This window comes from Hippopotamus amphibius, chromosome 2, assembly GCF_030028045.1.
Source record: "Hippopotamus amphibius kiboko isolate mHipAmp2 chromosome 2, mHipAmp2.hap2, whole genome shotgun sequence".
Classification (NCBI taxonomy): Eukaryota; Metazoa; Chordata; class Mammalia; order Artiodactyla; family Hippopotamidae; genus Hippopotamus; species Hippopotamus amphibius.
Window position 1 is genome coordinate 200790826 of NC_080187.1, and position 26884 is coordinate 200817709.

General features: G+C 35.5%; 1 protein-coding gene across 8 annotated transcripts in view; it reads left to right on the forward strand.

The window, feature by feature from the left end:
• Positions 1 to 26884, forward strand: part of RNF111 (ring finger protein 111) — a 93709-nt gene that overhangs the window by 58047 nt on the left and 8778 nt on the right. For 4 of the 8 annotated variants that reach the window (XM_057722570.1, XM_057722569.1, XM_057722573.1 and 1 more), the window contains 8 exons: positions 1763 to 1889; positions 4817 to 4980; positions 7996 to 8190; positions 15718 to 16037; positions 19174 to 19435; positions 23035 to 23383; positions 25311 to 25463; positions 26472 to 26598. In XM_057722570.1, the coding sequence (XP_057578553.1) occupies positions 1763 to 1889; positions 4817 to 4980; positions 7996 to 8190; positions 15718 to 16037; positions 19174 to 19435; positions 23035 to 23383; positions 25311 to 25463; positions 26472 to 26598 (1697 nt within the window). Of the gene's footprint in view, positions 1 to 1762; positions 1890 to 4816; positions 4981 to 7995; positions 8191 to 15717; positions 16038 to 19173; positions 19436 to 23034; positions 23384 to 25310; positions 25464 to 26030; positions 26601 to 26884 lie in introns of those variants that run through there. The other 4 variants (XM_057722571.1, XM_057722572.1, XR_009051403.1 and 1 more) reach the window with 3 other exon arrangements.

Below are 26884 nucleotides of genomic sequence, written 5' to 3' on the forward strand. Positions count from 1 at the left end.
ACCATAGTATTCAGAAATTACATTCTTAAGTATTTACCCAAGAAAAGTGAAAGTACATGTATGCATGAAATATATGTATTTATTTGTAATAGCCAAAAGTTGAGAAAAATTCAGATGTCCATCAACAGAAGAATGTATAAACAAACTGTGATGTATTCATATGATAGGTATCTACCCAGTAGTATAAAAAGAATGAACTGTTGATACACACATGAGTAAATCTGAGAATAAGTACACTCAGTGAAATATGCCAGATATGAAAGTGTATGTAATGTATTACTTCATTTATATTGCACTCTTAAAAATACAGATCAACCCATAATGACAGAAAGCAGGTTAGTTGTTGTAGGGGTGTAGGGATGGGAATAGAGGGATGATGATTGACTGAAATAGGGCATGTGGGATCTTTTTAGGGTGTTGGAAATGTTCTAAAACTGGATTGGGGTGATGGTTATGCTCCATAACTATATTCTAAAATCAGTGAAATGTACACTTATAGTGGGTGAAATTTTAAGCTCTCAGTATTCTTATTATGGGAAAATTCTTATCACAGACGTGACTTGTAAACTGTTGGTTGACCTTTACATTGGCAGGTGACAGTAATGAAGAGAGAATGTTTTTAAAAAGAAGACATTTTAGCCCTAGATTTGTAGAAAATATAGCAAGGGAAGAAATGGAGCGTGACTTTTTCTTTTTTTTTTCTTTAACCATCTTAACAACTTTAAAGTGTGCGGTTCAGTAGTTTTAAGAATATTCACATTGTTGTGAAACAGATCCCCAGAAACTGCGTACTCATTTAACAACTCCCTTTCCTTCCTCCACCTCCCCCCACCCCACAGCCTAGGTAACCACCATTGTAACTTCTGTAGGAATTTGACTACTTCAGACACCTCACATAAGTGAAATCATGCAGTGGTTTTTTGTGTGTGACTGGATTATTTTACTTAGCAGGGCTAGATTCTATTTATAATCTTATGCCATACTAAAAATTAGTTCCAGGTGACGTAAATATTAAGGAAACACATTGAACCAAATACAGTATGTACCATCTTCTAGATAAGGAAGCACTTTCCAAACTTAGGATACTTTAGAAAAGAACATGTACAAAAAAATTACAGATTTTGTAGCATAAAACTAAAAAGCTACTGTTTTTCTTAAAAGAATACAATATTACATGAATAAAAACACCTTGAATAAAACATACAGAGAGTGTAGTATCTTCATGTTAGATGTTAAAGGGTTGATATAGAATGTGAATATCGTAAATCAGTACTTTTAGATATTACCGTATTAATATCTTTATATATAAAGATTATACAAATTCATATGAAAGCCACTAAAAGTTTGTAAAGAACAAACAAAAATCATAAGAGGAAATAAACGTGCAGATTAAGAGAGTAAGTACTGTTTTCACTTTGGGTGTAAGCTCTGGTTTTAAAAACTTTGATTTGACAGATGTGATTTTTACTTTCGTAATGAATTTCAGTCTTCAAAGTCAAAATAAAAATTTTTGTCTATAGGTTAGCTGACAAGCATATGCTCTTTATTTTTTTAATTGAATTATAGTTGATACACAATGTTGTGTTCATTTCTGCTGTATAGCAGTGATTTAGTTATACATATATGTATATACATTTTTTAAAAAATATTCTTTTCCATTATGTTTTATCATAGGATCCTGAATATAGTTTCCTGTGCTGTACAGTAGGACCTTGTTATTTATCCCATATGCCCTTTAAATGTTTTTTCTTTTTGTTTCCAGGAAATATTGATGAAGATGTTGTGGTGATAGAAGCTTCCTCGACTCCCCAGATCACTGCCAATGAAGAAATTAATGTTACCTCAACTGACAGTGAAGTGGAGATAGTAACAGTTGGGGAAAGCTATCGGTAAGATTTTGATTCCTAGTTGTATATTTAAAGTTTTAAATATAAATATTTAGACACATTTGTGCTGCAGATATTTGCATTCTTTTACTTTTTTTTTTTTCTTTTACCTAGTTTGAGTATGTGTATATCAGCCAGATTAGTGGTTGTCAAACCAGCTTGCGTTAGATTCATCTGGGAAGATTATAAAATATATATTGTTGCCTAGATCATAGCCCAGACCAGCTGAACCAGAATCTTAGGAATCAGTATTTTTTTTAAGCGCTCCAAGTATAAAGTGAGTGTTGAGTCATTGCTCTAGATGAACATTGGTTTTACTTGGTGTTTTATAAAATTGAGTTTGTTTTATGATTCAGAGAGTTCACAAACTCCTCTGAAATTTAGATGTGAATAGTATGTAAGTATTGGGGATGATATTGGTATCTCATTAATAGCAGTGATGTTTATGCTATTATGTTAGGAGAGCTCAGTATAAAACATATTTTTTAAATTTTTTTGTCCTTCACTCAGTAATTTAATATAAGCCCTGTAGTAAAAAATGAATGAGGTATCCTCACTTGTTTTGATAAATAACTGGAAATGATGTTGTGCTTTTGAGAATCAATTTGACAGAAGGGAAAAAAAGAGAGAGAGAAAGAGACCCTAACACTATTCGTTTTGTGCTTCAGATGATTACAAATACTGGTAAAGGAAGCAGTGAAGTGCTCCTCATTCATTTGATACACCAAACTAATCTATGGATGAATCTTAATTTTTGTGTTGGAATTTACTTGCCACTTTCCCATTGGAGTACTACTTCTAATGACATGGAAGAGCGCATTCTGTAATATATCCCTGTTTAAGTTTTAAATGATTTTCCCAGATTCTGAGGAAAATTGATACTCCACAGTATGTGCCACAGTTATCCTGTGACTGTCCAATACTGACTCAGCTTTTATGAGCTATAATGACTGTTGAAACTAAGGACCAGGACTTCCCTGGTGGTGCAGTGGTTAAGAATCCACCTGCCAGTGCAGGGGACACAGGTTCGATCCCTAGTCTGGGAAGATCCTACATGTCGTGGAACAACTAAACCTGTGTGCCACAACTACTGAAGCCCTCATACCTAGAGCCCATGCTCTGCAACAAGAGAAGCCACAGCAATGAGAAGCCCACGCGCCACAACAAAGAGTAGCCCCCGTTCGCCGCAACTAGAGAAGGCCCCTGCGCAGCAATGAAGACCCAACGCAGCCAAGAAATTAATTAATTAAAAAAAAAGAAAGAAACTAAGGACCTATTGTTTTCCTGGAAATGGAGAGCTTTTTTGTCACGCAGATGCTTAAATGTTCAAGCAGATGTACTTACATAGTGATTGACAGTGTTCTTGGAAAAGACACACAGTGCTCATTACCCATATTTATTTTCCTTGTGGTTACCTAGAATATTAACTTTGTCACTCTAGCTGCCTCTTGGCCTTTCCTCTTTAAGAGAGAATGTGTCTTTGTTTCAGATCCCTTTGTGTCAGGATTTGACAATTGCCACTAATTGCAGGGGCCATTAAAGCCTCTGTGAAACTGTTCCTCATACATCAAGTTTTTTGCTGGTACTTCACTCAGCATTATATTCGGAGTTAGTTCATCCTGTGAAGTTTTCACAAAAGTACTGCAAAGTGGACCTGAAAGTTTCTGCAGCTGTTAACAGCTTCTCAGAAAAAAAGAGACTACTCAGTCTCATCAAAGACTCTTGGTTTCTCAAGAATTTTAAATGGTGATTATTCTCCTTCTCTAAAACCATTTCATCTTGAATTACTTATTTACCCTCATACATTAATCTACACGATTCTTGCTGGAATATGCTGTGTTTTTTTGAAACTGCGTCTCAGGATTTAACCTCTATACTCCTGTTACTCGAAAACTTAATTTTATAATTTGAACTTCTTTCTAAAACTTTTAGGCTCTGTAATTGCTGAGGCCATTTTCAGCTCAGTTTCGACTTGAGTTCTTTTCTGATTGGTCGAACTCATATTCTCAGTGACTGCATGTTAGTGGGTCTGGCTCAGTCATTCCATACATGCTGATGATAAGCTTATAGACAGTTTTACATTCAGCTTGGGCAGGAGAAAAAACCAACTTCGTAAGCCTCATCTTTCTAAAGCATGTTTATTTTTTTCTCCTTGGAGCCTGAGGGCTGCATATTCTACAAATATCCCTCTGTACCCTTAGTCCAGAGCATTACAGTGAATCCTTTAAAATTTTTTTTGAGTGAAATATATGCTGTAAGTAATTTAGTATAATACACATAATTAAAAGGTGATAAAAGCATTTGGTGTTGAGGGTTTGTGATTATACGCCTTTAAAGTGTAAAGCAGCTCAAACGATGATGTTCTTATAGCTGCCAAACTAGTAAACTAGCTACAACTATCCTTACTTCTCATAGCAAAAAATCTCTCTGGTGCTTTGAATCTCTTAGACAGTCCCAGAAAGTTAGCTTGGTTTGGGACTCCCAAAGCCCTGCTTTGCAGATCCAATCTGAACGAAACATAGAAGATCATGTGAATGTTATTAAATGTTTAAGATGTTGATATTTTTGTTACTATACTATGGTGAATAATTTTAGGTATTAACATAAAATGTGAATAATTGATTACAACCCAGGTGACTATTCAAAGTGAACATTGAAAAGAGAGCAGCATTCTTGAAACAGAATCTCGTATTTTACAGTGATTGGTCTAACATATCACTTTTCATTTTGTTAGGTCAGTTGGTTGGTGAACATTTATCGAACATTTAATTAAGCAGATGTTTATTGAGTGTGCTAGGCATTATGCTTGTCATAAATTTAAATTCTTTTATGATTATTTGTCTGGAGAATTCTTGAAGGAAGAATTTCACAACTTATTTTGTAAGGAAGACTTATGATTTGTTAGATAACTGAAATTTTTGTTATTTAAGGTCTCGTTCAACCCTTGGGCACAGTAGATCTCACTGGAGCCAAGGTTCAAGTTCTCATACAAGTCGGCCACAGGAACCACGGAACCGCAGTAGGATTTCTACTGTTATACAGCCCTTGAGGCAGAATGCAGCAGAAGTTGTGGATCTTACTGTTGATGAAGATGGTAAGTTGGAGTACTAGCAGTATAGGAGTATGAAGAAAATTTGGTAAAATGAAATATCTTAATATGCTAGAAACTCCTGTTGCTGCTTAATGGTAATATATTATTAAATTACAGGGAAGTTGGCAGATATCCTAATGTTATTTTTCAATTGATATAATAACCTCAGTTTGTAAGTTGTGTCTAAAAATTCTTTCTGGTTATTACTTCTTTGCTTGGTAGTTATTTTCTTAGAAAAAACATTGTTTTTACAAGTGGTAGTTTGATCTATCCTTGGACTTATGTTATTAATACTTTCATTTATAGTATTGTTGTCATACTTTAACTTTGCTATGAAAAATAAACAACACTTTTAAAATACAGAACAGAAAAGCAATATAACTGAGTTTAAATGGTTAATACTGGTTATTTGAGATGCTGAATTTGTTTTTAAAAGTTATGTTATTGGATTTCCCTGGTGGTCCAGTGATTAAGAGTCCACCTTCCAAAGGAGGGGACGTGGGTTTGATGCATGTTAGGGGAACTAAGATCCCACACGCTGCGTGGCAACTAAGCCTGCGCCCCGCAACTAAATTAAAAAAAAAAAAAAGTTATATGGTTACCTTATGTGCTGCTCAACTTTAGTGTTTTGTTTTGTCTTACAAGTGCACCCAAGTAACTGAGGAAATAAAGCTAGAGTTGGAAAACAGAAGTTAGGGAAACTGGTAGCAAGTATGAATATATGAATACATATGTGAATTTTCCCTCATACTGAGAATTATCCTCAGATACTAATAGTTACATCTTAGAAGGAAATGGCCAATCATAATTTCCTTAAGGCAATAGTAAGCCATATATGAATTTGTTAGTTTTGGCAGTTAGCTATAAATTGGAAAGAGGATACATTTGCTAGGTAGGAAGAGTTAGGGGCCTTGTGCAATCAGCCCTTATATGGGGTGTTTGCAGTTTGGGTGATCATAACTTTCAGAGTACCAGTACTTTGGAATTAAGATGTTTATGAAGAGATAATTTATTCCATTGTCTGCATTTCATTTAACAGTGTCTTGGTTTTTATTTTGAAGCACCGTGTATTATGTGTAAGACAGTGGTCAGTATAATAGGGGTTAATTAAAGATGACTCAATTAAATATCAATGACTCTTTTGGAAACTTTTTGTGTGTTTTCCCATGTGACACCTGCCATCCAGTAAAGTAACAAAAGGTGACAGAGTAGCCTTTTAACCCACTGGAATTTAGTTCAAACAGAATACTTTTAAGTTAAAAGTATTCCAGTGATCAATAGATGCCCCCTTCTCCCTACCGGTTTCTTTCAGTGGAAGGCTTAAGTTTATCAGTTACATCAGTGGTTCTTACCTAGTGACCATCTTGTGCCCCTAGAGAAATTTGGCGATACTACAGACTCTGTTGGTTCTCACAGTTGGGGGAGAGCGCTACTAACATCTAATGGGTAGAGGCCAGGGATGCTGCTAAATGTCCTGAAAAGGACAGCCCACACCTACCCCACTCCCACCTCCAACAAAGAATTATTCAGCCAGTGTCAGTACCACTGAGATTGAGAAACTGAGATAAACTATTTGCAAATAGAGGTTCCTTCCTCACCCTTTTATGTTTAGGCAAATATATTTCTTTAAGCATCTGAAGTACAGGGTCCCATATAGACTAACAGGTACTATTTGTGTTTCAGGAATCAGCCTACCTTACTGCATTGTGTAGAATAGTTGTCCTCTCATTCTATATCACATTTAAAGAGTGTCTTCTTTTCAGGTCTATTATTGTGACTATGCTTTGGACAGATTTATTCCTATTATTCTTTTTTTTCTCCCCCCAAAGATTTATTTATTATTTATTTTTGACTGCATTGGGTCTTTGTTGCTGCACAGGGGCTTTCTCTAGTTGTGGCGAGCGGGGGCTACTCTTTGTTGCGGTGCTCAGGCTTCTCATTGTGGTGGTTTCTCGTTTCAGAGCACGGGCTCTAGGAGTGCAGGCAGCAGTAGTTTGCGGCACATGGGCTCAGTAGTTTGCGGCACATGGGCTCAGTAGTTGTGGCACGTGGGCCCTAGGGTGCAGGCTCAGTAGTTGTGGCACACAGGCATAGTTGCTCCACAGCATGTGGGATCTTCCTGGACCAAGGATTGAACCTGTGTCCCCTGCATTGGCAGGTGGATTCTTAACCACTGTGCCACCAGGGAAGTCCCCCATTATTCTTAATTTTTAAACAATCATTTATTAACAATTAGAGTCTAAAATATAACTCATTCGTAAGTTAAGGTTAGCCTGAAATTTCTTTTAATTTCTACTACAGAAACCTTAATTTTTATTAGAAAGCACTGATGAATATTAATATTTGCAAAAGCTTTGGGGGGAAGACATAGAAAAAGGCATGTGAAAAAAATTAAAACAGACATTAGAAATCATAGCTACTATTTATTAAATGACTGCTGTTTGTAAAGCAGCATATGAAGTGCTTTATATGTGTGATCTCTGTTCATCCTAGTAACAGTTCTATGAAGAAAATCCTGTACTTTCCTAGTTCTACAGATGAGGAATTGGAGAGTGGTTACGTAATTTATCTTAGATCATACTGTCAGTGGTGAAATCAGAATTGCTATCCAAGCCATAGCAATTACAGAATCCATAATGTTCCAGAGAAAGTACAATTTGTGTACTGTTTTAACAGCCTGTGACAGGGTGTATGAACATAGCAGAGGGACTTTTATTTTGCCTCTTTTCTTTGTGATCAGAAAACTTACATGGTTGTTACCCAAAAAAACTATGTTAGTCCTTTGAGTTATTGGAATATGCATATATACGTGTTGGGTTTTTTTTTAATGCAGTTAACATGTCATTTTAATATTGTGATTTAACCTCATGAAAGCTTTTTTTTTTAACTATATATTGTACTTATTAGAGGGTTCATATTTTAACTTTGTTTTAATAATTATCATGTTAGCTTTTATTAAAATATAACCCATTACCTAATTTGTTTTGAAATGCTAAATAAGCATTTTGTATTTTGTAGAACCTACTGTAGTACCAACCACTTCTTCAAGAATGGAATCACAAACCACAAGCGCTTCCATTAGCAATTCAAATCCATCTACCTCTGAGCAGGCCTCTGATACTGCTGCAGCTGTCACTAGTAGCCAACCCTCCACAGTGTCAGAGACTTCAACTACTCTTACAAGCAATAGTATGACTGGTACTTCTACAGGAGGTATGTAAAGTGAAAAAAGGTGGAGGGGACGGGGAGGGACTCTTTGTTAGAAAAAGGATTGTTGTTAAGATTTTAGCTACGTTAGCAAGAGTGTTTTCTTAGAATAAACGTCATATGTGAACAAAGTGGTCTCTGTTAGAATTAGATTATGACTTCATATTTGAGTCTGTGTGCTATATGTTACCAAAGTATTATAGCTCAACTGAAAGAGATGGGGGAGAATTGAATGGCTGATACCAAAATTACAAGCAACAAAAGAAAACTATAGGTAAATAGGACATCAAATTTAAAATTTTTGTACATCAAAGGAAATTTTGAGAACGTGAAAAGATAGCTTACAGAATGGGAGGAAAATATTTGCAAATAATATACTTGATATATATTTGTTCAGAATATATAAAGAACCTTGCACAACTCAACAATAAAAAGAAAAGCAACACAGTTTTAAAATGAGGAAAGAATTTACATAGGTATTTTTCCAAAGAAGAAGGTCATTTGTATAAATGACCAAGAAGCACATGAAAACATTATTAGTTATTAGGGAAATGCAAATCAAAACCAGAATGAAATTCCACTTTCCTCCTACCAGGATGTCTATAATTAAACAAAACAAAAGCAAAGAACAGGAAAGCAGAAGATAACCAGAGTTAACAAGGATCTAGAGAAATTGGAACCTTTATTAATATCTGGTGGGAATGTAAAATGGTGCAGCCACTGTAGAGAACACTTTGACAAGTTTCCTCAAAAAGTTAGAGTTACCATATGACCCACAAGTCCACTTCTAGATACGTATCCAAAAGAATTGAAAATAGGAATGGCAGTTTTTAAAAGTTTGATGTCCATTTTCCCAGGTTTTTTTTGTTGTTTATTCTTTTGGTGTCATATCTAAGAAACTATTGCCTAACCAAAGGTCTCAAAGATTTACTCCTAGGACTTCCCTGGTGGTACAGTGGTTAAGAATATGCCTGCCAGTGCAGGGGACACAGGTTTGATCCCTGGTCCAGGAAGATCTACATGCCGAGGAGCAACTAAGCCCATGTGCCACAGCTACTGAGCCTGTGCTCTAGAGCCTGTGAGCCACAACTGCTGAGCCTGCATGCTGCAGGTACTGAAGCTCGCATGCCTAGAGCCCGTGCTCTGCAACAAGAGAAGCCACCTCAATGAGAAGCCCGCTCACCGCCACAACTAGGGAAAGCCCACACAGAGCAACGAAGACCCACATAGCCAAAAAAACCCCAAACAAAACAAAAAAAAAAGCAACAAAAAAAAGATTTACTCCTATGTTTTCTATTAAGAGTTTTATTGTTTTTAGCTCATATCTCAGATTAACTGGGTTTTAAACTAGCCTTCTTTCTCTTCTGAACGATGGCACAGAGATAAGAACTTGCTGTTTGACATCATAGACCCTATAGCTTGTAGATTGACTGTATCACCAATAATAATAATAATCACCATTAATAATGAAACCACTATATATTTTCTATCATTTTTTTGCTTTAATAATTTCATATTTAATTCTTATAATATCCTTATAACCTACCTAGCAGATTAGAAAACTGCTTGTGTCTGGTCTAGATCTCCCTTCCCTGGAAACTTGAGGCAAAGCTTGAGGAAACAAGGAAATTTCCCAGGGGTGTCATTCAAATACTACATTCTTTGGGGGAAGAAAAATAGGCAGAAGTAAAATGGCTTTTATTTCATTTATTGAGTTCACACTCTTTCCTGGTAGCTTTATGTACCCTATGTTTATCTAGATGTTTTGTGAAACAATCCCAGCGTTATTTCAAGACAGTCTCAAAGCTTTTATTTATGTACTTATTATTTTTTTAATAATAAGCTCCTTTATTTTTTTTTATTTATTATTTTAAAATTTATTTATTTTATTGGCTGTGTTGGGTCTTTGTTGCAGTCTGCGGGCTTTCTTTAGTTGCGGTGAGCAGGGGCTACTCTTTGTTGTGGTGTGCAGGCTCCTCATTGCCGTGGCTTCTCTTGTTGTGGAGCACAGGCTCTAGGCGTGTGGGCTTCAGTAGTTGCAGCACATGGACTCAATAGTTGTGGCTCACGGGCTCTAAAGCGCAGGCTCAATATTTGTGGTGCACGTGCTTAGTTGCTCCGCGGCATGTGGGATCTTCCTGGAGCAGAGCTCAAACCCGTGTCCCCTGCGTTGGCAGGCGGATTCTTAACCACTGCGCCACCTAGGAAGCCCTATGCACTTATTTTTTAACACCCTTGTTTAGTTAGGATTCACATTTAATCTATTAGATAGTAACTTCATTGCCTGAATGGCCTTCTCATGGTATTACTCTATCTTTTAATGACCACCCTTGGGATAGACTTGCTCATGTTGTATTTCTCTAGACTAGGAGAACTTTGTTCCAGGGCAAGTTGTTCCTCTGTATAAATCTGATAGAAGCACATACAGATATTCAGACTACATTAGATGCATTCAGTTCTGCTGGCTTCATTTCCTTCCAAGACTGTAGAACATCATTCACCTGTTTTCTTCACTTCCTGTCCTTACTTTGCACCTTCTTGCATTTTTCCAACCTTGAATCACTTGAGCCATCTAGCTTCTCTCTTATCCAGGTTCCTAAATGGGGCTGGTAAAAATCATAGAACCCTGCAGATTGATGCCTTGTGAATTTGTGGTATCTAATCTTGGGTGTTAGGTAATAAATTGTCATAGTGTGACATATCTCAGTCAGTTCCCTTTCCTTCCCTGCAGTGTCTATTCCAGAATTCTCTTATTCTTCTTAAGATTCTCATTTCCGGGGATTGGGGGGATAAAAAAATAAATGAAGGTTCTCAGGCATGAATACTTCTCACTTCGAGCCCCTTTAATAAAAACTTTTGTGTATTTATACCTATCCATAACTTCTGACTCTTGGTCTCTTAACTCCTTCCTATAGCTTCTCTTTATCTGTGCTCTACCTCCTATTCTTTCCTGTGTCCTTGATGTTGCTTTAACAGTTATCTTCCCTGTGTCTTCAGCATCTTTGCTGGTTTCTTTCCCTTCGTACATGTACATGTACATTTGTGTTAAGTCTATGTATACCTAAGTGGATCTTCTTCACCTTAAACTGCTTCACTTAACTTTAACTCTGACTCGTTTCAAAGGAAACAAACATGATGTTTAAAAACCTGGCAGTAATTTTCTTCTCATCTTATTTTTCTCCCAGGACTCTGTTTTCATCCCTTTTTTCACTGGTCCAGCTCATAACTGTAGGTTTTTCACCTACCACTGGTATGCCGATAACTCACCATTTTGTGCTTCCAAAGCCATCTCCTTGTTTTTTTTTTTTTTACTTTAAATTATAAATTATTTATTTATTTATTTTTATTTTTTTTATTTTTTGGGGGGTACACCAAGTTCAATCAACTGTTTTTATACACATATCCCCTGTCTCCTTGTTTTAAACTTTCGTATCCAACTGCCTCTCTTCTGGACCGTTCTGCAGTCACCTCAAACTCAGCATGCCCTAATCAGCTTATCATCTGTCTGACTTCTCAGTGTGTTCCTAGCTTTATGCATATGTGATATCTTATGTATTCTTTATTCAGCAAATATTTATTGATTACATATTATGTATCAGGCACTGTTCTGGACACTGGGAACACAGCATAAACAGAGCTAACAATTGTAGTGGGTAATAATAGCTAACATCTGTTGAGCTCATAATATTGGGCAATTATTTATATTAACTCTGATTTTTGTAATAACCTATGAGAGGCAGATTCTATTATTCTTCTCATTTTACAGGTGAAGTAACTTGTCTAAGGTTATATGATAGTGGAACAAGAATTCAAACCTACAAAGTCTGGCTTGGATCCTGTACTCTTCCTTTATGCCATGATGTCTCAACCTTGGCACTGTTGTCTTTGGGCTGGACAGTGTTTTTTTTGGGGGGGGGGGTGGGGGGAGCTATCCTGTGCATTGTAGGATATTTAGCAGAATTCCTTTTTTTAAATTTTTATTGGAGTATAGTTGTTTTACAATATTGTGTTAGTTTCTGCTGTACAGCAAAGTGAATCAGCTATATGTATACATATATCCCCTCTTTTTTGGATTTCCTTCCCATTTAGGTCACCACAGAGCACTGAGTAGAGTTCCTTGTGCTACACAGGAGGTTCTTGTTATCTGTGTTATACATAGTAGTGTATATATGTCAATCCCAACCTCCCAATTCATCCCATCCCCCACCCCTCCCTGCCCCCCCCATCCATAGCAGCATTCTTGGCTTCTACCCACTAAATAACCAGTAGCACCACCTCCCCTCCATTTGTGACAACCAAAAGTATCCCCAGGTGTTGCCAGGTATTCCTTCAGGGGCAGTGTTGCTCTATACTGTATTAGAACCCAGTGCTTCTGTCATGATACTGGTTGATTTCTTTTTTAAATTTTCTCCATACTTGTTGATGAGCTTCTTGAGGACCAAAGATCAAGTCTTTCTCTTTCTAGCACTAAGCTGCACCCATGCAGGCATGCCTCTTTTCCCTTGTGAGGTTAGCTTAAATTTAGCAAGTGCTTATTGAACCACCTATGTTGTGCAGGCATGTTTATAGTTGCTAGAGATAAAACAACAAAGGCAGACAATATCCATAAGTTATTTTAAAGGCCAGGACTTTCACTTTTACTGTTGTATTTTCCAGTAGCTTTGTAGATCCTTAACCGTGCCATTATTATGTATGACTTGCCAAATAAATGAATAAAGCATGAGTTAATCTCAGTAATCCTCCTAGAATTACAATAAAAGTACTTTAACGTGCTTGATGTCACTGGGCTGTAGAGTTAATTCTTCGCGTGTAGATTTGTGATTATTTTTAGTGGACATTCAGCTAATTTTAATTAAAAAGGCAGTTTTATTTACTTAATCAGATCTTTGTATTTCACGTTTACTCTGTGGCAATTTTCTTTGGTCAGTAACTCTTGAACAAGAGGAGGTTCAGTTGTCTTTACTTTGGATTGCTACCTTGTTTGAGTAACAAAGAGTTTATGGACTGTAAGAAAATAGATTAATTTAATTAGAAGCTAAAACTGTACCCTAAGAAGTAGAGCTGTAAGGTCAGTCCTCTTTTGGGGGCCATAGTGTTAACCACATAACCCCTTAAGTTTATGTGTTCAGCCTTAAGAATATTATAGTCATTGTGCTTCCTCTTCTCTCACTCTGTCTTTTGTATTTGAAATAATTGAAGACCAAGAGCGCAAGTCGTTTCTAAACAGATAAATGTCATATCTGTCACTTCAGTCATGGCCCTAGCAGTCTCTAGATCTCTTGATCTGGTTACAAACTCATCTCCTGAGTCTTAGAGTTACACATAATCCTCAAATAACTGGATTTGTAAAATTAATGTGTCATAGTTGGAAGGAACCATGAAGGTCATTTAGTCCATCCACTGAATGGATTTTATGTCCTAAAGGTTTTTGATTTTCTTTTCTGAAGTAACACACAATAAGTGACATTTACTTGTGTAACATTTTGACATGGGGGCTGAGATATAATCCTGAAAATGTTGTAGGAAGTAAAGCTCCTTTAATAATGATATTGCTATAAATATTACAGCCTAAAGGAAATAGCTACTTAATGTTTGATACAGCATAGCTATCATAGGCTGTTTTTTTTTTTTTAAATAAATAAATATCGTAGGCTGTTGATCATGGTCAGTTCCTGGTATGCCAACTGTGACTCTGTCCACGTTACTCAAGAAATTTGGAATGCAAATGAATGAAAGTGATGTAATTGTAGAACTGACTTTGAATCTGCTATCACTTATGTTTTAAAAGTGCACAGCTTGTTGACTTTCATTGTTTTTTGTTACAAATTACTTGTAATATTTAACCTCTCAACTGATGATCACAAAGTAGTGCAAATTCCAGGAGGCTGTTAGAGATTAGTAAAAATTTGTAATTTTTTTTACATCTAAGTTTACAGACTCCTAAATTCTAGTTCTGAGATGAAGAACCTTTACAAAAGATTCAGGAAATTAGCCCAAATAGGCCAGAATAGGAACTTGATTGGGGCGGGGCAGGGGGAGGAGGACAAAGACAATATACTGAGGTTGAGCATAGAGATACTGCCTAACCGGGTTTAGATCACAGACTTTGCCCAGAAGAGAATCTGCAAAAGCAGGATAGGACATGTATGGGAGGGCAGACCCAGGAGAATTACAGGGAGGTGTACTACAATCAAACCAGTCAATCAGAGCCTGAAGCACTCCTGCCCAGATTTGTTTATGTGAGTCTGTAAATTCCCTTTATTGTTTTAGCCAGTTTTGGTTGGATTTTTGTATTATTTGTAAATAACCAGAAGATTCCTAATTGGTACATTGGCCCAGAAGAGAATGGCTATTTACTGTGAGCCAAATAGGAGCAGGTATCCCTGGTATTGGTTACTCTAGAAATAAGGTTAGGACAGCGGTACTCCAGAATCCTAAGGATTCTGAGTAGATGCCTCACATGGATCACGTGGGGTGGGGGAAGGGAAGGACAGACCTTTGCGGTTTCCACTCTTCTAATTTTTATTTTTTAAGTAAAAAAATTTATCTCCATTTTTATCTGTTTTATATAATTTCCGCATAATATGTAGTTTGAGGAAAGGGTGCTGTTTTTTAGAGGAGTTTGAAACACTAGGATAAACCTTTTGGGGACATTTGCTGTCCTTTCTGGCATGGAAGAACGCACCTTCACAGTAACTCTGGGCATGTGACAAAGCATAATCAGGACTCAGATGTTTCATACCTAGAAGATTATTATATTTTCTAACAACAACCATGCAAGGCAATGACTGCTACATTTAATAGGTGAGAAAGATTTTAAATAACTTTCCTAAAGTCACATTGCTCTGGATTAGAAAGGTTTAGGATTAGAATTCAGGCCGATCTGACTCCTTGCTTTTTTCCCACAGTGCAACTTTGAGTCAGTAGATTATTATGAGACCTTTAATTTTAGACATAGTAGAATCTTATTTCTTGTGTGCTAGTGGGTCTGAGTTTAGAGACTAGAGGAAGGGAAAAGCCATTGGAAATTAGTGAGACTTAGCCAGATATAGAAATGCTCCGAGTTGGGTGGTTATGTCTTAATAGAAGATTTTAAGAAGTACATTGTAGTCTTCATTATATAGGAATGATTTTCGTATTAGAGGCTCATGGAGCTCAGGAAAACCTTAGCTTTGTTGCGTATAATGGAAGGACTCTAATGATATTTTAGAATCTTTAAAATATAATTTAAAACTAATAATTTATAATGACCTAGGAAAAGGTGATCTATTGCCATATTTAAACATTATGATGAATATAAGCCTCCTGAAGCTTGCAGGAAATCTCAGTGAAGATCACTACCTGAAATTATAGGATTTGCATGTTAAAAATGTGACTGTATCACATTATTATTTACAAATGTTTGAACTCACTAATCACTTCTTAATTATTTACTTATTTATACACAGTTATATACATATATAAAATATAGACTTATTTTTTACACAGTGATATTTGATCGTTTGATTGTGCTATGCATTTCTTCGTTTCCAGATGACTTGAGGAGAACTGCATCTAGTGCTGTAATGGAAACTGGCCCTCCTGCAATGCCAAGGTTACCTTCCTGCTGTCCCCAGCACTCGCCATGTGGAGGGTCGTCTCAGAATCACCATGCATTAGGACATCCACACACAAGTTGCTTTCAGCAGCATGGCCACCATTTTCAGCATCACCACCACCACCATCATACTCCCCACCCAGCTGTCCCAGTTTCTCCCTCCTTTAGTGATCCTACTTGTCCTGTGGAAAGACCTCCACAAGTACAGGCACCTTGTGGAGCAAATAGTACTTCTGGTACCAGCTACCATGACCAGGTATGTGGAATTTGATGGGCTTATCTTTCAGGAGCAAAAAAAAAAAACTAATGGTAAAGTTTATATACTAAATAAGTCATTCTTGTTGCTGCAAAAGTGGCCTAATTTAATGATCTGTGATTTTTTTTAAAGTGAAGTATTTGGGATTTTCTCATGTTGTTAATTATTACAACTAATTGTTGGGGGCCAGGGATGTGGATAATTGGACGTGATGCTATTTTTTATTCTGGAATAGTTTTTGGTGTTTTTAGTTAAATATAGGTAGATCTAATCTTTAGGATTTTATTTCAAAGTGTTGAAACTTCAATGTCAACCTAATTAATGAGAAATTGAGGAATTCTCCCAGTTTTTTTCTCCTCTGCCTCCTATTCTGGAGCCTCCCTATAACCTCTACTCATCTAGAAATAAACAGCTTTCTCAGATGCAAATCTATGACAGGAGCAGATGAGGTTTTTAGTTTGTGGGAAATTGAAATTTTTTTTGCTAATTAAGTAAATTAGTTGATATTAATGCGTGCTTGAAATGTCAAATAACATTAAATTAGTATTGGTGATCATGTAGAGTAAATAAAGTGAGATATGTGCTATTTTAACTTTTGCTGTGTCGTCTCTGTGTATAATTGTGATATAAACCTTGGTGGTGGATACTTTAAAAAACAAAACTGTAAGTGACATGCGTGCTACAAAATGTGCTAGGAAAAAAGTCAAAAAGAAATTCAGAGCAGCTGCTTTACTGTACCCGTTGACCTTTCCTAAAATACTTGCTTCATCTTTTAAATTTTTAATAGTTCTCTCTTCTGGTTCTGACAAATTAAAAGTAATTAAGAAAGTAGGGTGTTCCCTTAAGAAGAAAAAACTAGCTGCTTATATCAAAAGGAAATTTGAAAGGGTTTAGTAGGAAATATGAAAAAGATTTTAGATGATATTTTGGTTCTGGTAACAGTTCTAAGTATTAACATCTATTGATTGTCTCCTAACCTGTTCTGCCTCTTGGGCATGAGGAAGCAAACCTGAATGAATTAATTATAGGTAGAATCTCTTTTACTGTTTTATGTAAAATTTAGATGTAACCTATTCACCTATCTCTAAGTAGAGATATTTGGACTGTACCCAAAACTTGAGGAAAATCAGCAGGATCAGGCATTCAGTGGTTATACTGGGCATGAAGGTCAACAAAGAGTGAAGTTTTAGAGATATGAACAGTTGAGATTCATGTAACTATTTGTAGGGCTCTGAAATTGGCCACATACTCATGAGATAGCCTCATATAGTCTCCAGTTGAGAGCTATGTGGACACAGCAGGAAGCTGAGAAGCAAACTGATCTGAGGCTGTCTTATGATTGAGTGTCAGACTAAAGATAGGCAGAGAAAGATTGAGGAGGGTTAGGCCTGACAACAGAGAAGTTGCAATAGTCACTTGATTCTCTACACCCTATCGCTCCTTTGGATGTAGCTTTCTCTTTTGAGAAAATAGTTTAATTAGTGTTATGCATTACTTATGATCTGTGTAAAGTAATATTTGCCATTTCTGTACCATCTTGCTTACCCTCCCTTTTCCTTCTAGAGTAAGAATTGAATGAACTGTTGGAATTGTGAAGAAGAGGGGTTCTCTGTGTTGGTTTTTCCCCTTTTCTTTTTATTCTCTACTTTTAACTTTACCCTCGGTTCCTTCTAGGAGGACCTTCACCCTACTTTACTCACTCTCTGGGAGTGTTCTTAATCACTGACTGGAGAAGAAGATAGGAAATTTGCTCACCTTCATAGTATGTTGATATTCCAGTCCATTTGCCAAATTTTAGCCTAAATAGGAAAATACAGAAAGGATTTGAACCATAAGTAATAATTCACAGTCTTATTCTTAAACCTTATTTATCCAAATTGGGAGCATATATTGTATTTGCCAACTCAAAAGAAAGAGGCCAGACATTTACTTACTTGATTGTAGACACATAATATAGAAGAGGAAAGTAGCTCTTTCTTTTCACCTTCCCACAGCTTCTCCTGTGCCATCCTCCTCCTTCCCTTTTAGTATCCAGAGTTTCTCATGTTTCTATTATCCTCTGAGCTGGGAGGCCATTGAAAGCATAAAAATCACTCTGTCTCTAAAAATAAATAATAATAAAATAAAATAAATTTTTTAAAAGTACAAAGACCACTATGGTTCCTCACTGGACTGGGTGACCGGGGCCTCTAATAAATGCTTTACCCTAGCTTTCCTCACCTCTTAGCCCCTCAGCTTTCAGTATTGAACAATTCCTGTATATGATTCCATATATAACATCTTCATGTTCTTTAATCACATTTTAAAAATTATAGCTATACTGAACCTTAAGCAAAGGCTTGTATTTTAAATACTTAAGAATATAAAGAGGCAGTTCTGTTTCTGTAATCTGCTCTAGAATAGAAGGTAAAGTGTTTTACTTAGGACTTTTCAAAGTGCTCTGGGGAAAAAGCTTAATTACTTTTGGGTAGAGGTGGAATCTAGACTCTTTGATTTTCCAACTTGGTAAATGGGCCTTCCCTAAAGTTATATTCCTAATAAAGATAATCATGGTTTAATCGTTTTGTTTGTTTGTTTTTGTTTTTATGTGAAAAAGGTTATGGGGCAAAGCTTAATGGTTTAGCTTGAATAATCTTAGGCCATTTGTTATCTTGGATACTGTTTGCACTATTAGAGTTTCAGTTGAATGCTTGCTGTGTACAGTTTAAAAACGGGACAGATTTTTACCTGAAACCTTAAATATTTTCAGTGGTATAATTATATGTTTTCTAAAGTAGTCCTAAATTACCAGTCAGAGTTTTGGGGTAAAGGAGGGTTCTCTCTTAAAATCTGGATAATGGAAGAGAAACAGATCTTAAAATAATATGTTAACTTTTGCTCACCTTATAGCATGATCTCATGTTTGATTATTTAAAATTGATTATAGATTTTAAGTGTATAAGCACTATAATTTTTATAATCCAGAATACACAGTGTTTTCTTGGTGCTTAGTAGGTCTTCACACTCAAAATTTTACCAATTTTAAATCCATAGATTCTATTTTTCTAGATTGCATTAGGAGTACTTTTATAATATAACATGAAACAATGTTTTGACGAAATTTTAGAAGGATAAAATGTAGTTCCTCTTTATACAGCAGGCATTGCCAGTAGACCTGAGCAGCAGTGGTATCAGAAGTCATGGAAGTGGTGGTTTTCATGGAGCATCTGCATTTGACCCCTGCTGTCCTGTTTCTTCTTCCCGAGCTGCAATCTTTGGCCATCAGGCTGCCGCTGCTGCTGCTCCAAGTCAGCCATTATCCATAGATGGTTATGGATCAGGCATAGTTGCACAGCCCCAGCCCCAACCCCCTCCACAAGCCTCACTGTCATCTTGTCGACATTACATGCCACCTCCTTGTAAGTATAAATTTAACAGACAAAGAACTTAGAGGCATGTAAATGAAGCATTGTACTCTCCTCCAGGAAATAGCCTTTCAGTAATCCTAATTTATAAGTGTCTAGTATTTCCTCGGCCTAAGAGTGATGTGTATTTTTCCCATTTCATCCTCCCTTCACCTCACATACGCAAAACAGTCTTCTAAGGCAAAAAGGGCAGACCTTCTTTTAAAAGGTCTGGGAAAATAATAAAAAGTATCACATTCTGTTTGTTTTACATTTTAACACTTACGTTATAATATCTATGAACTGGAAGTACATTGAATGGCAAAGGAAATTTTAAGGAATTTAGATTTATCCTTTAGGAGTAAAAAGGAAATGTGAAAGTTTAGTAATTGTTTCTACACATAGGAAAGTAAACTTTGATTAAGAATTCTGAAGCTTAACTGAGGCATAAGAGAAAATTCCTTGACGGAAAGCTTTGCCAATTGCAGAAAGGTTTCTTTACTCATTTGATGCAAGCAATTAAAATAGAATCAGACATGGCTTTTCTAAAGAAATTGAAATCTTTGAGATAACATAAGAAATGAGAAATGCCCTTAGGCTGTGTAACATATTTATTGCTCTATTAAATCATAGGCTAATAATCAGATGGAAACTTATTAAATACTTCGATTAAAAAAAACACTGAAAGTTCATGCCAGGAGTAAACCAGAAAGTTGGCAAGGAAATTTGCTTTTGTTCTGAGTACATGCAGGAGATAATTTTCAGTTATATATCTTCTTAGATTTCTTCTTCCAGTCCTATAATTTTTAAATTATGAGTTCTGCAGGCACAGCTGGAGTCAACCCAGAATTTGTACAGTGAAATCTGGTGATAGATCATTTATCTTTTCAAGAATGCAACTTATAAAGTGTAAGGTAGAACAAAGATTTTGAAACAGAGTTAGTTTTTTGCAAAGCATTGACCAATGGGCAAATTCTGTGTGTAAACACTGGTATGATGTACAGGCTATTCTATAATACTTGTAGATATTCATCTTTAATTGATGAACTCAAAATGTGTGGTTTTTCTCCCCCATCCCTTTAAAAATAATATGCTGAAGCAATTTATAAGTGTATCATTCCTTTTTTTATGTCCTAATAAAAAAAATAAATGTTTTAGACTTAAAATTTTTACTTTTACCATAAAAGTAACTTGTGTACACCCTAAGAAATTCAAACTGCAGAGTGATATAAAATGAGAAGTTAAAAGCCCTTCTGCTTTCTTTCCACTAATGCTAATACCTCAGAGGTAGCAACTATTTGTAGTTTATTATAAAACCTTTCAGAAATTTTCTTCCTCCACACACATTATTGTGACATGTCTCTTATTATGACATATCTCTCCTTTTTGAAAAAAACAGGAACATATCAAACATAGTATTTCTCTTGCCTTTTCATTTTTGATTTTTTAAAAAGTTAACATCTTAAATTTTTTTTCATATTTTCACATAGAAATCTAGCTAATTGTTTTTAATACCCTCATAATATTCCATTTTACATTAAATTAGTCTTCTGTTGATGGACATTTAAATTGTTTATAGTTTTTTAGTCTATCTGAAGGGTAACTTTTGGGAGTGAGATTGCTGGGTTAAAGTGACGTGCTGAATTTTTAAGAAGCAAGATCAAGACTGTTTGTTTTTGCTGGCAAGAACACATAAAATAGAGAAGGAGGGAAATGTTCTGTGGGAATGCAGAATATGTCACCTTTATACAGTGGTTAGTAATTGTTTTGTTTAGATAAACAGTGCATTATAATGGTGGCTGAAGTTTTTACCACACCAAAAAATGGCAACTATGTGAGGTGATAGATATGTAATCAGACTGATTGTGGTAATCATTTCACATAGTTTACATGTGTCAAATTATCATATTATACATTTTAAATATATTGTTGTATTTGTTAATTATACCTCAGTAAGATTGAAAAAATAAGTAAAATGATTAATGAAGAGTTAAATAGATTGATTCATTCTGAAGCAAAACTTTAAAATTTTGTGAATTTGTGTATATGATTTCTTGTATAATGATTGTAGAAATAGAAAACCTTGACATGAAACTGGGGAAAATGCTCTAAATTTGAGGAAGGATAGTCAACAATGATAAACTAGCGACTTCTTTTTTGATGACCAAGAAGTACTGAGCTTTGTGACTTCTTAGAGTAAAGCATTGATTTGAAAATACAACTTTTAGAAAATCAGTTTAAAAATGTCTTGCAACTTACATTGAGCTTAGTGAAAGTTTCCTTTAAATATTGTGAATATTTAGTGAATATTTCCTTTAAATAGCAATACATGCTAGCAAGGTTTCCTTTGAAGTATGGCTGAATGAGTCCATGGTTACCTGACTTTCACCCCTGCTGCATGAATCAAAGCAATTGAAAACTGAAGGCAGTCTTTCTGTAAGAAAACTATAGGAATTTCTGTAGCTCCATACCAGGATACCAAGAAAATCTTACAAATAAAATGAAATGAGAACTGAAATCCAAGAGAGGAGACAAACTTATTTTTAGATCTCAAACAGAGGCACATCTCTTAGAGTAAGAGAGATATGTATTCCTCTGAGGGACCTTTCAGCAGTCACTTTGCAACATAAAGATTCAGAATGAAGGAATGGGCAAAACCATCTTTATAAAGGCTGATTTCCATGGCAAGTTCCTGGCAAATATGCCCCTTCTTTTAATGTAGTACAGGAAAAGTAGCATGGGGCAGGGAGAGAAGCACAGTAATGAAAGTATGTTTGCAGTTGTGCCTAGGACTCGCAGGTTCCTTTCCTCTTTGTAGTGCTCTATAACCAGTAAATGATAAAGAAAACAAGATTTGTGTATTTATAAATATATAATTTATATACATTTGATTATACAAAAGCAAAATACTTGAGTGTGGCACAGTAAAATTAACAGGAGGCTATTTGGAAAAATATTTATACTATCTTAGGACAGAGCTTCCAGGAGTACTTATAAATCAACAAGAAAAAGGTGAATAATAGGCTAAGAATATGAATAGATAATTTTAGGAAGAAATAAAAGTGTAAATAAGTAAAAATAATTTTTTCCAGTTAGCATTTAAAAAATTTAGTGATGTTTAATTAGGCAGGAACTCATATGTACTGTTGATGGTAATTAATTACAGCAAACTTTTGGGCAGGGTGTTTGTCAGCTAGTATCTGAATTTAAATTATTCTCTCAGACTCAGAACTGCTTATAGGAATTTATGCTACAGAAACTCTGTGAGTAGTGTGTATGAAAGAGCACAAGAGGAATCATACTCACAAATGTTTATTGCAGCTTTGGATTGCTTCTAGTTTTTATCAGTGGTGATTTCTTCAATAAATTTTGAGGGATTCCTGTAATAGAATGCTGTGAAGCTGTGAAGGAAGTAAAGCTCTATTTATTGACATGAGAAGATAACCTATGATTACTCAAAGAAGAAAGCACGTTGCTAAACAGGACTAAGTCAACTCAAGCATTGATAAAGTATTCATAAAAATTAAATATGTGCTAATATGTTTGTAAAATATAATAGAAATGTGTTATGCCAATGTATGCTCAACTCTATGGTGCCTGTGCTTTTCTTACAGATGCTTCTTTGACAAGACCACTTCATCATCAAACCTCTGCCTGCCCCCACTCTCATGGAAACCCTCCTCCTCAGACTCAGCCTCCACCTCAAGTGGATTATGTTATTCCTCATCCTGTACATGCTTTCCATTCTCAAATATCTTCTCATGCAACATCCCACCCCGTGGCACCCCCACCTCCAACTCATTTAGCCAGTACAGCTGCACCAATCCCTCAGCATCTTCCTCCCACACACCAGCCAATTTCACACCATATTCCAGCCACAGCACCTCCGGCACAGAGACTGCATCCTCATGAAGTGATGCAGAGGATGGAAGTTCAAAGAAGGAGAATGATGCAGCATCCAACGTATGTCTTATGTTTTTGAAAGATAAGCATCACACTGTTCTTTTGCCTTCTATTTCCACTGGTCTTTAAAACTGTAAAGTCTTTAGAAGTGATGTAGCTATACTTAATCCTCAGTTCACTGGGAAATTAGTTCTTTACCAACCAGAATGTTCCTCTGTCTTAGCCTGGGTTGTAGGTGCTGACAGAAACAATTTACATTAGATTATGTAATGAAATCAAAGCATTTTCAGGATATAACCCAAGGTCATTATTTTTGCAAAGCAGTCTTTTATTTGTTTCTTCAGTAGTCCATACTAAACATTAATGTTAAAATTGATGATCCTGAGTAACAAGATAAAAAGTTATTAAAGATTTAGTTTGATTTGTTTTGTTACCAACCAGAGGGAAGAAAGGTATTAGTAGAATTTTTCAACAGCTGACATTGAAAGACTAGTCTTATTAACTTAGTTTATTTATAAATTTAAATATGAAAATTTCCCCAGATATTATGAAAAGACTGTAATTGAACTTTTCGTTTTATTTTGAAAATTCAGGATCTGATATTCTTATTTAGGGCAGTGTACTTTGTTGGTCTTATTCTGCCTACCTGTTTTTTGCTTGTTTTCTTTTTAATTTTATTGAAGTATAGTTGATTTACAATGTTGTATTAATGTCTTCTGTATGCAAAGTGACTCTGTTTTATATATATGTGTGTGTATGTATATATTCTTTTTCATATTCTTTTCCATTATGATTTGTCACAGGATACAGAATATAGGTCCCTGTGCCATACATTAGGATCTTGTTATTTTTCCATCCTGCATATAGTAGTTTGCCTCTGCTGCCTGTTTTTGTAAATAAAATTTTGCAGGAAAACAGCTACACTTGTTCATCTGTGTATTGTCTGTAGCTTCTTTCACACTACAGAAACTAAGTTGAATAGTCGCAACAGAGACCTTGTGGCCTATAGAGCAAATAATATTAACTATTTGGCCCGTACAGAATGTTTGCAAAATGCTTGATCTAATCAGTTATCTGGCACCTGTGTGACTTCTTTCTTTAGTTGTATAATTTAAGGCTATATTCAGAATCTCTGGCTATTTCTGCCATTCTAATATAGTGACCCTTTATATAGAAAGTGGCCAACTTAATATTCATATCTTCCAGTATCTAGAAAATTACTGGTTTTAAATCGCTAAGATTAAACATGAAAAATCTGTAAATGTGTTCGAAACTAATAGTAAGTAAGAATTAGATTATAAAAATGAATCCCTGGAACTGTTTTTTCTTAAGTGCCATTTGTTTAGAACCTTATGACCATTTGCATTTGTAAATTTGACAGACTTTAGACTAGAAAGAGAAAATATAATAAGCTGGGATGACAAATAAAGAGTGTGAACGGAGGTAATATCAGTTCCCCAGAGGTGCTGACATGTATTTGCATGTGATTGAAAAAAGTGAACAAGGTTTAAATTCTTCTCTTAGAAGTTTTATCCATTAAAATGGATGAATGTTATTACAGTATAAAGGTGAAGCGAAAAAAAAAAAGTAGTTTCCATTTTTCTGCTTTATATGTTTATATAAAATAACTTCTTTGTGCCTGTAGCATATGCTGGAGTATTAATTTTTAGAATTTTATTTTCATTTAGTTCCTATTATTCTGTTTAAAATATCTGCTGTAAAGAAGGTATACAAGATAATGTTAAAACTGCCTTTTTCCTTGGATGATATTTGGATTGGAGGCATTGTAATAAATGAGCAGTGAGAATTTGTGGATTTGTGGGATTATGGTTTCTTGATTTACTATTGATCATTAAGTTGTTTTATATTACATTTTTATAATTTATTGTTACAGAATTAATTTCAAGACTAATCTATAGATGCTTATATATAAGACTAGATTGTTTTTTCTACATTAAGAAATAACCAATTATTCAATTATTTCCAGTGGTCTTTTTGTGTTCTGTGTTTCCAGGCGGGCACATGAACGCCCCCCACCCCATCCACATAGGATGCACCCAAACTATGGTCATGGGCATCATATTCATGTGCCTCAGACTATGTCCTCACATCCTCGACAGGCTCCGGAGAGATCTGCCTGGTCAGTGTCTTGTTTATGTCAAAGCTATGCTCAGTTTCTTGTAGTAAAAACAATTGGAAGAAATACTTTGTGGTGAAAAAGAATAATATAGAGAAATTGAATTCCACCTTAGCTGTAAAGCACTGTCTCTGGGTGAGTTGTAAGAGACCTCGAGAGGAAAGAGTAGCAGCTTGAGTTCTGGGGCAGGGAACCCTGTCACACAGGAGTAGAGCTTTTTGTTGTTGTTGTTTTTCAGGGATCTACCATCAAAAGTTAACTCCCTGAACTTTTTATAACTTCTTTATCCACCGCCCCCGACCTTTGTACTCACATTTGCTACACCACCCTTAACCCCTGCTATTGACAATGGAAGTCCAGCCTGCATCCTCTAGGCTTGTGTTCTTTCCTAGAGAAATGGAAGCAGATTTGCATTAATTTTCTTTCTGGATCTGTTGTCTATAGGCAGTCATTGAGATATTGATCCACAATGACTTTTGAGACAAAGCATAAAAGGAGAATAAATAAATGAAGATTTGGCATTTACCATTTTTACTCTTTCTAAAATTTTGTTTACCCTTGCTTTATAAGGTATAGAAGTGTTTACTCTTCTAATTATCCTTGATGCCAACAATCCAGAGGCACTATCCAACAAACGGAAGACCTGGGAGCAACATTCATAGAAACCAAAAAAGTAAACTCTATTCTGTATGCTCCTGGAGAAGAATCAGACTTTTAAATTGGAAGGAACCTTAGGGGCCATCCATTACATTTTCTTCCTTTGTAAGATATGAAACTCAATACAAATGTTTTGCTCCTCATGGTCAAAACGTTGAATCTTTGAATTTTAATTTCTAAAGTGAATTTGAAATTATATCCTTTGGGCTAAATTATCTTTTTTCTCAGCTAAGTAAGACAAGAGTCTTCAGATTACTTTTAAAAACGTAAACATAAACGTGCTCCCCCTTGTCTGTTGATAATAAAGACACCGTAAGGATGTCTAAAATTTACACTGTTTTCCTCCTTTGTCAGGGAACTGGGAATTGAAGCTGGAGTGACTGCAGCTACTTATACACCTGGAGCATTGCATCCTCACTTGGCCCATTACCATGCACCACCTCGACTTCATCACTTGCAATTAGGAGCTCTTCCTTTAATGGTAAAACAGGAAAATTTCAAAATTCTGACATAGTTGCCTTCAAAAACCATTCTTCCTTTTCTAAATTAAATATTTTATTGGAAATATTTTTAATGTATTAGTTAATGTGTTTCAATAGAAGTTGATAATTATTAGATTGAAATTGTGCTGTAAGAAAGTATTAGATATATTAAGATATGTTTGTATTCACATTGTCAAATGTCTTAATGTAAAAAATGACAGATTTTTTTCTTTTATATGAAGATGATGATCTTGATCCACTCTCATTAGGGCGTGTGCTTTATTT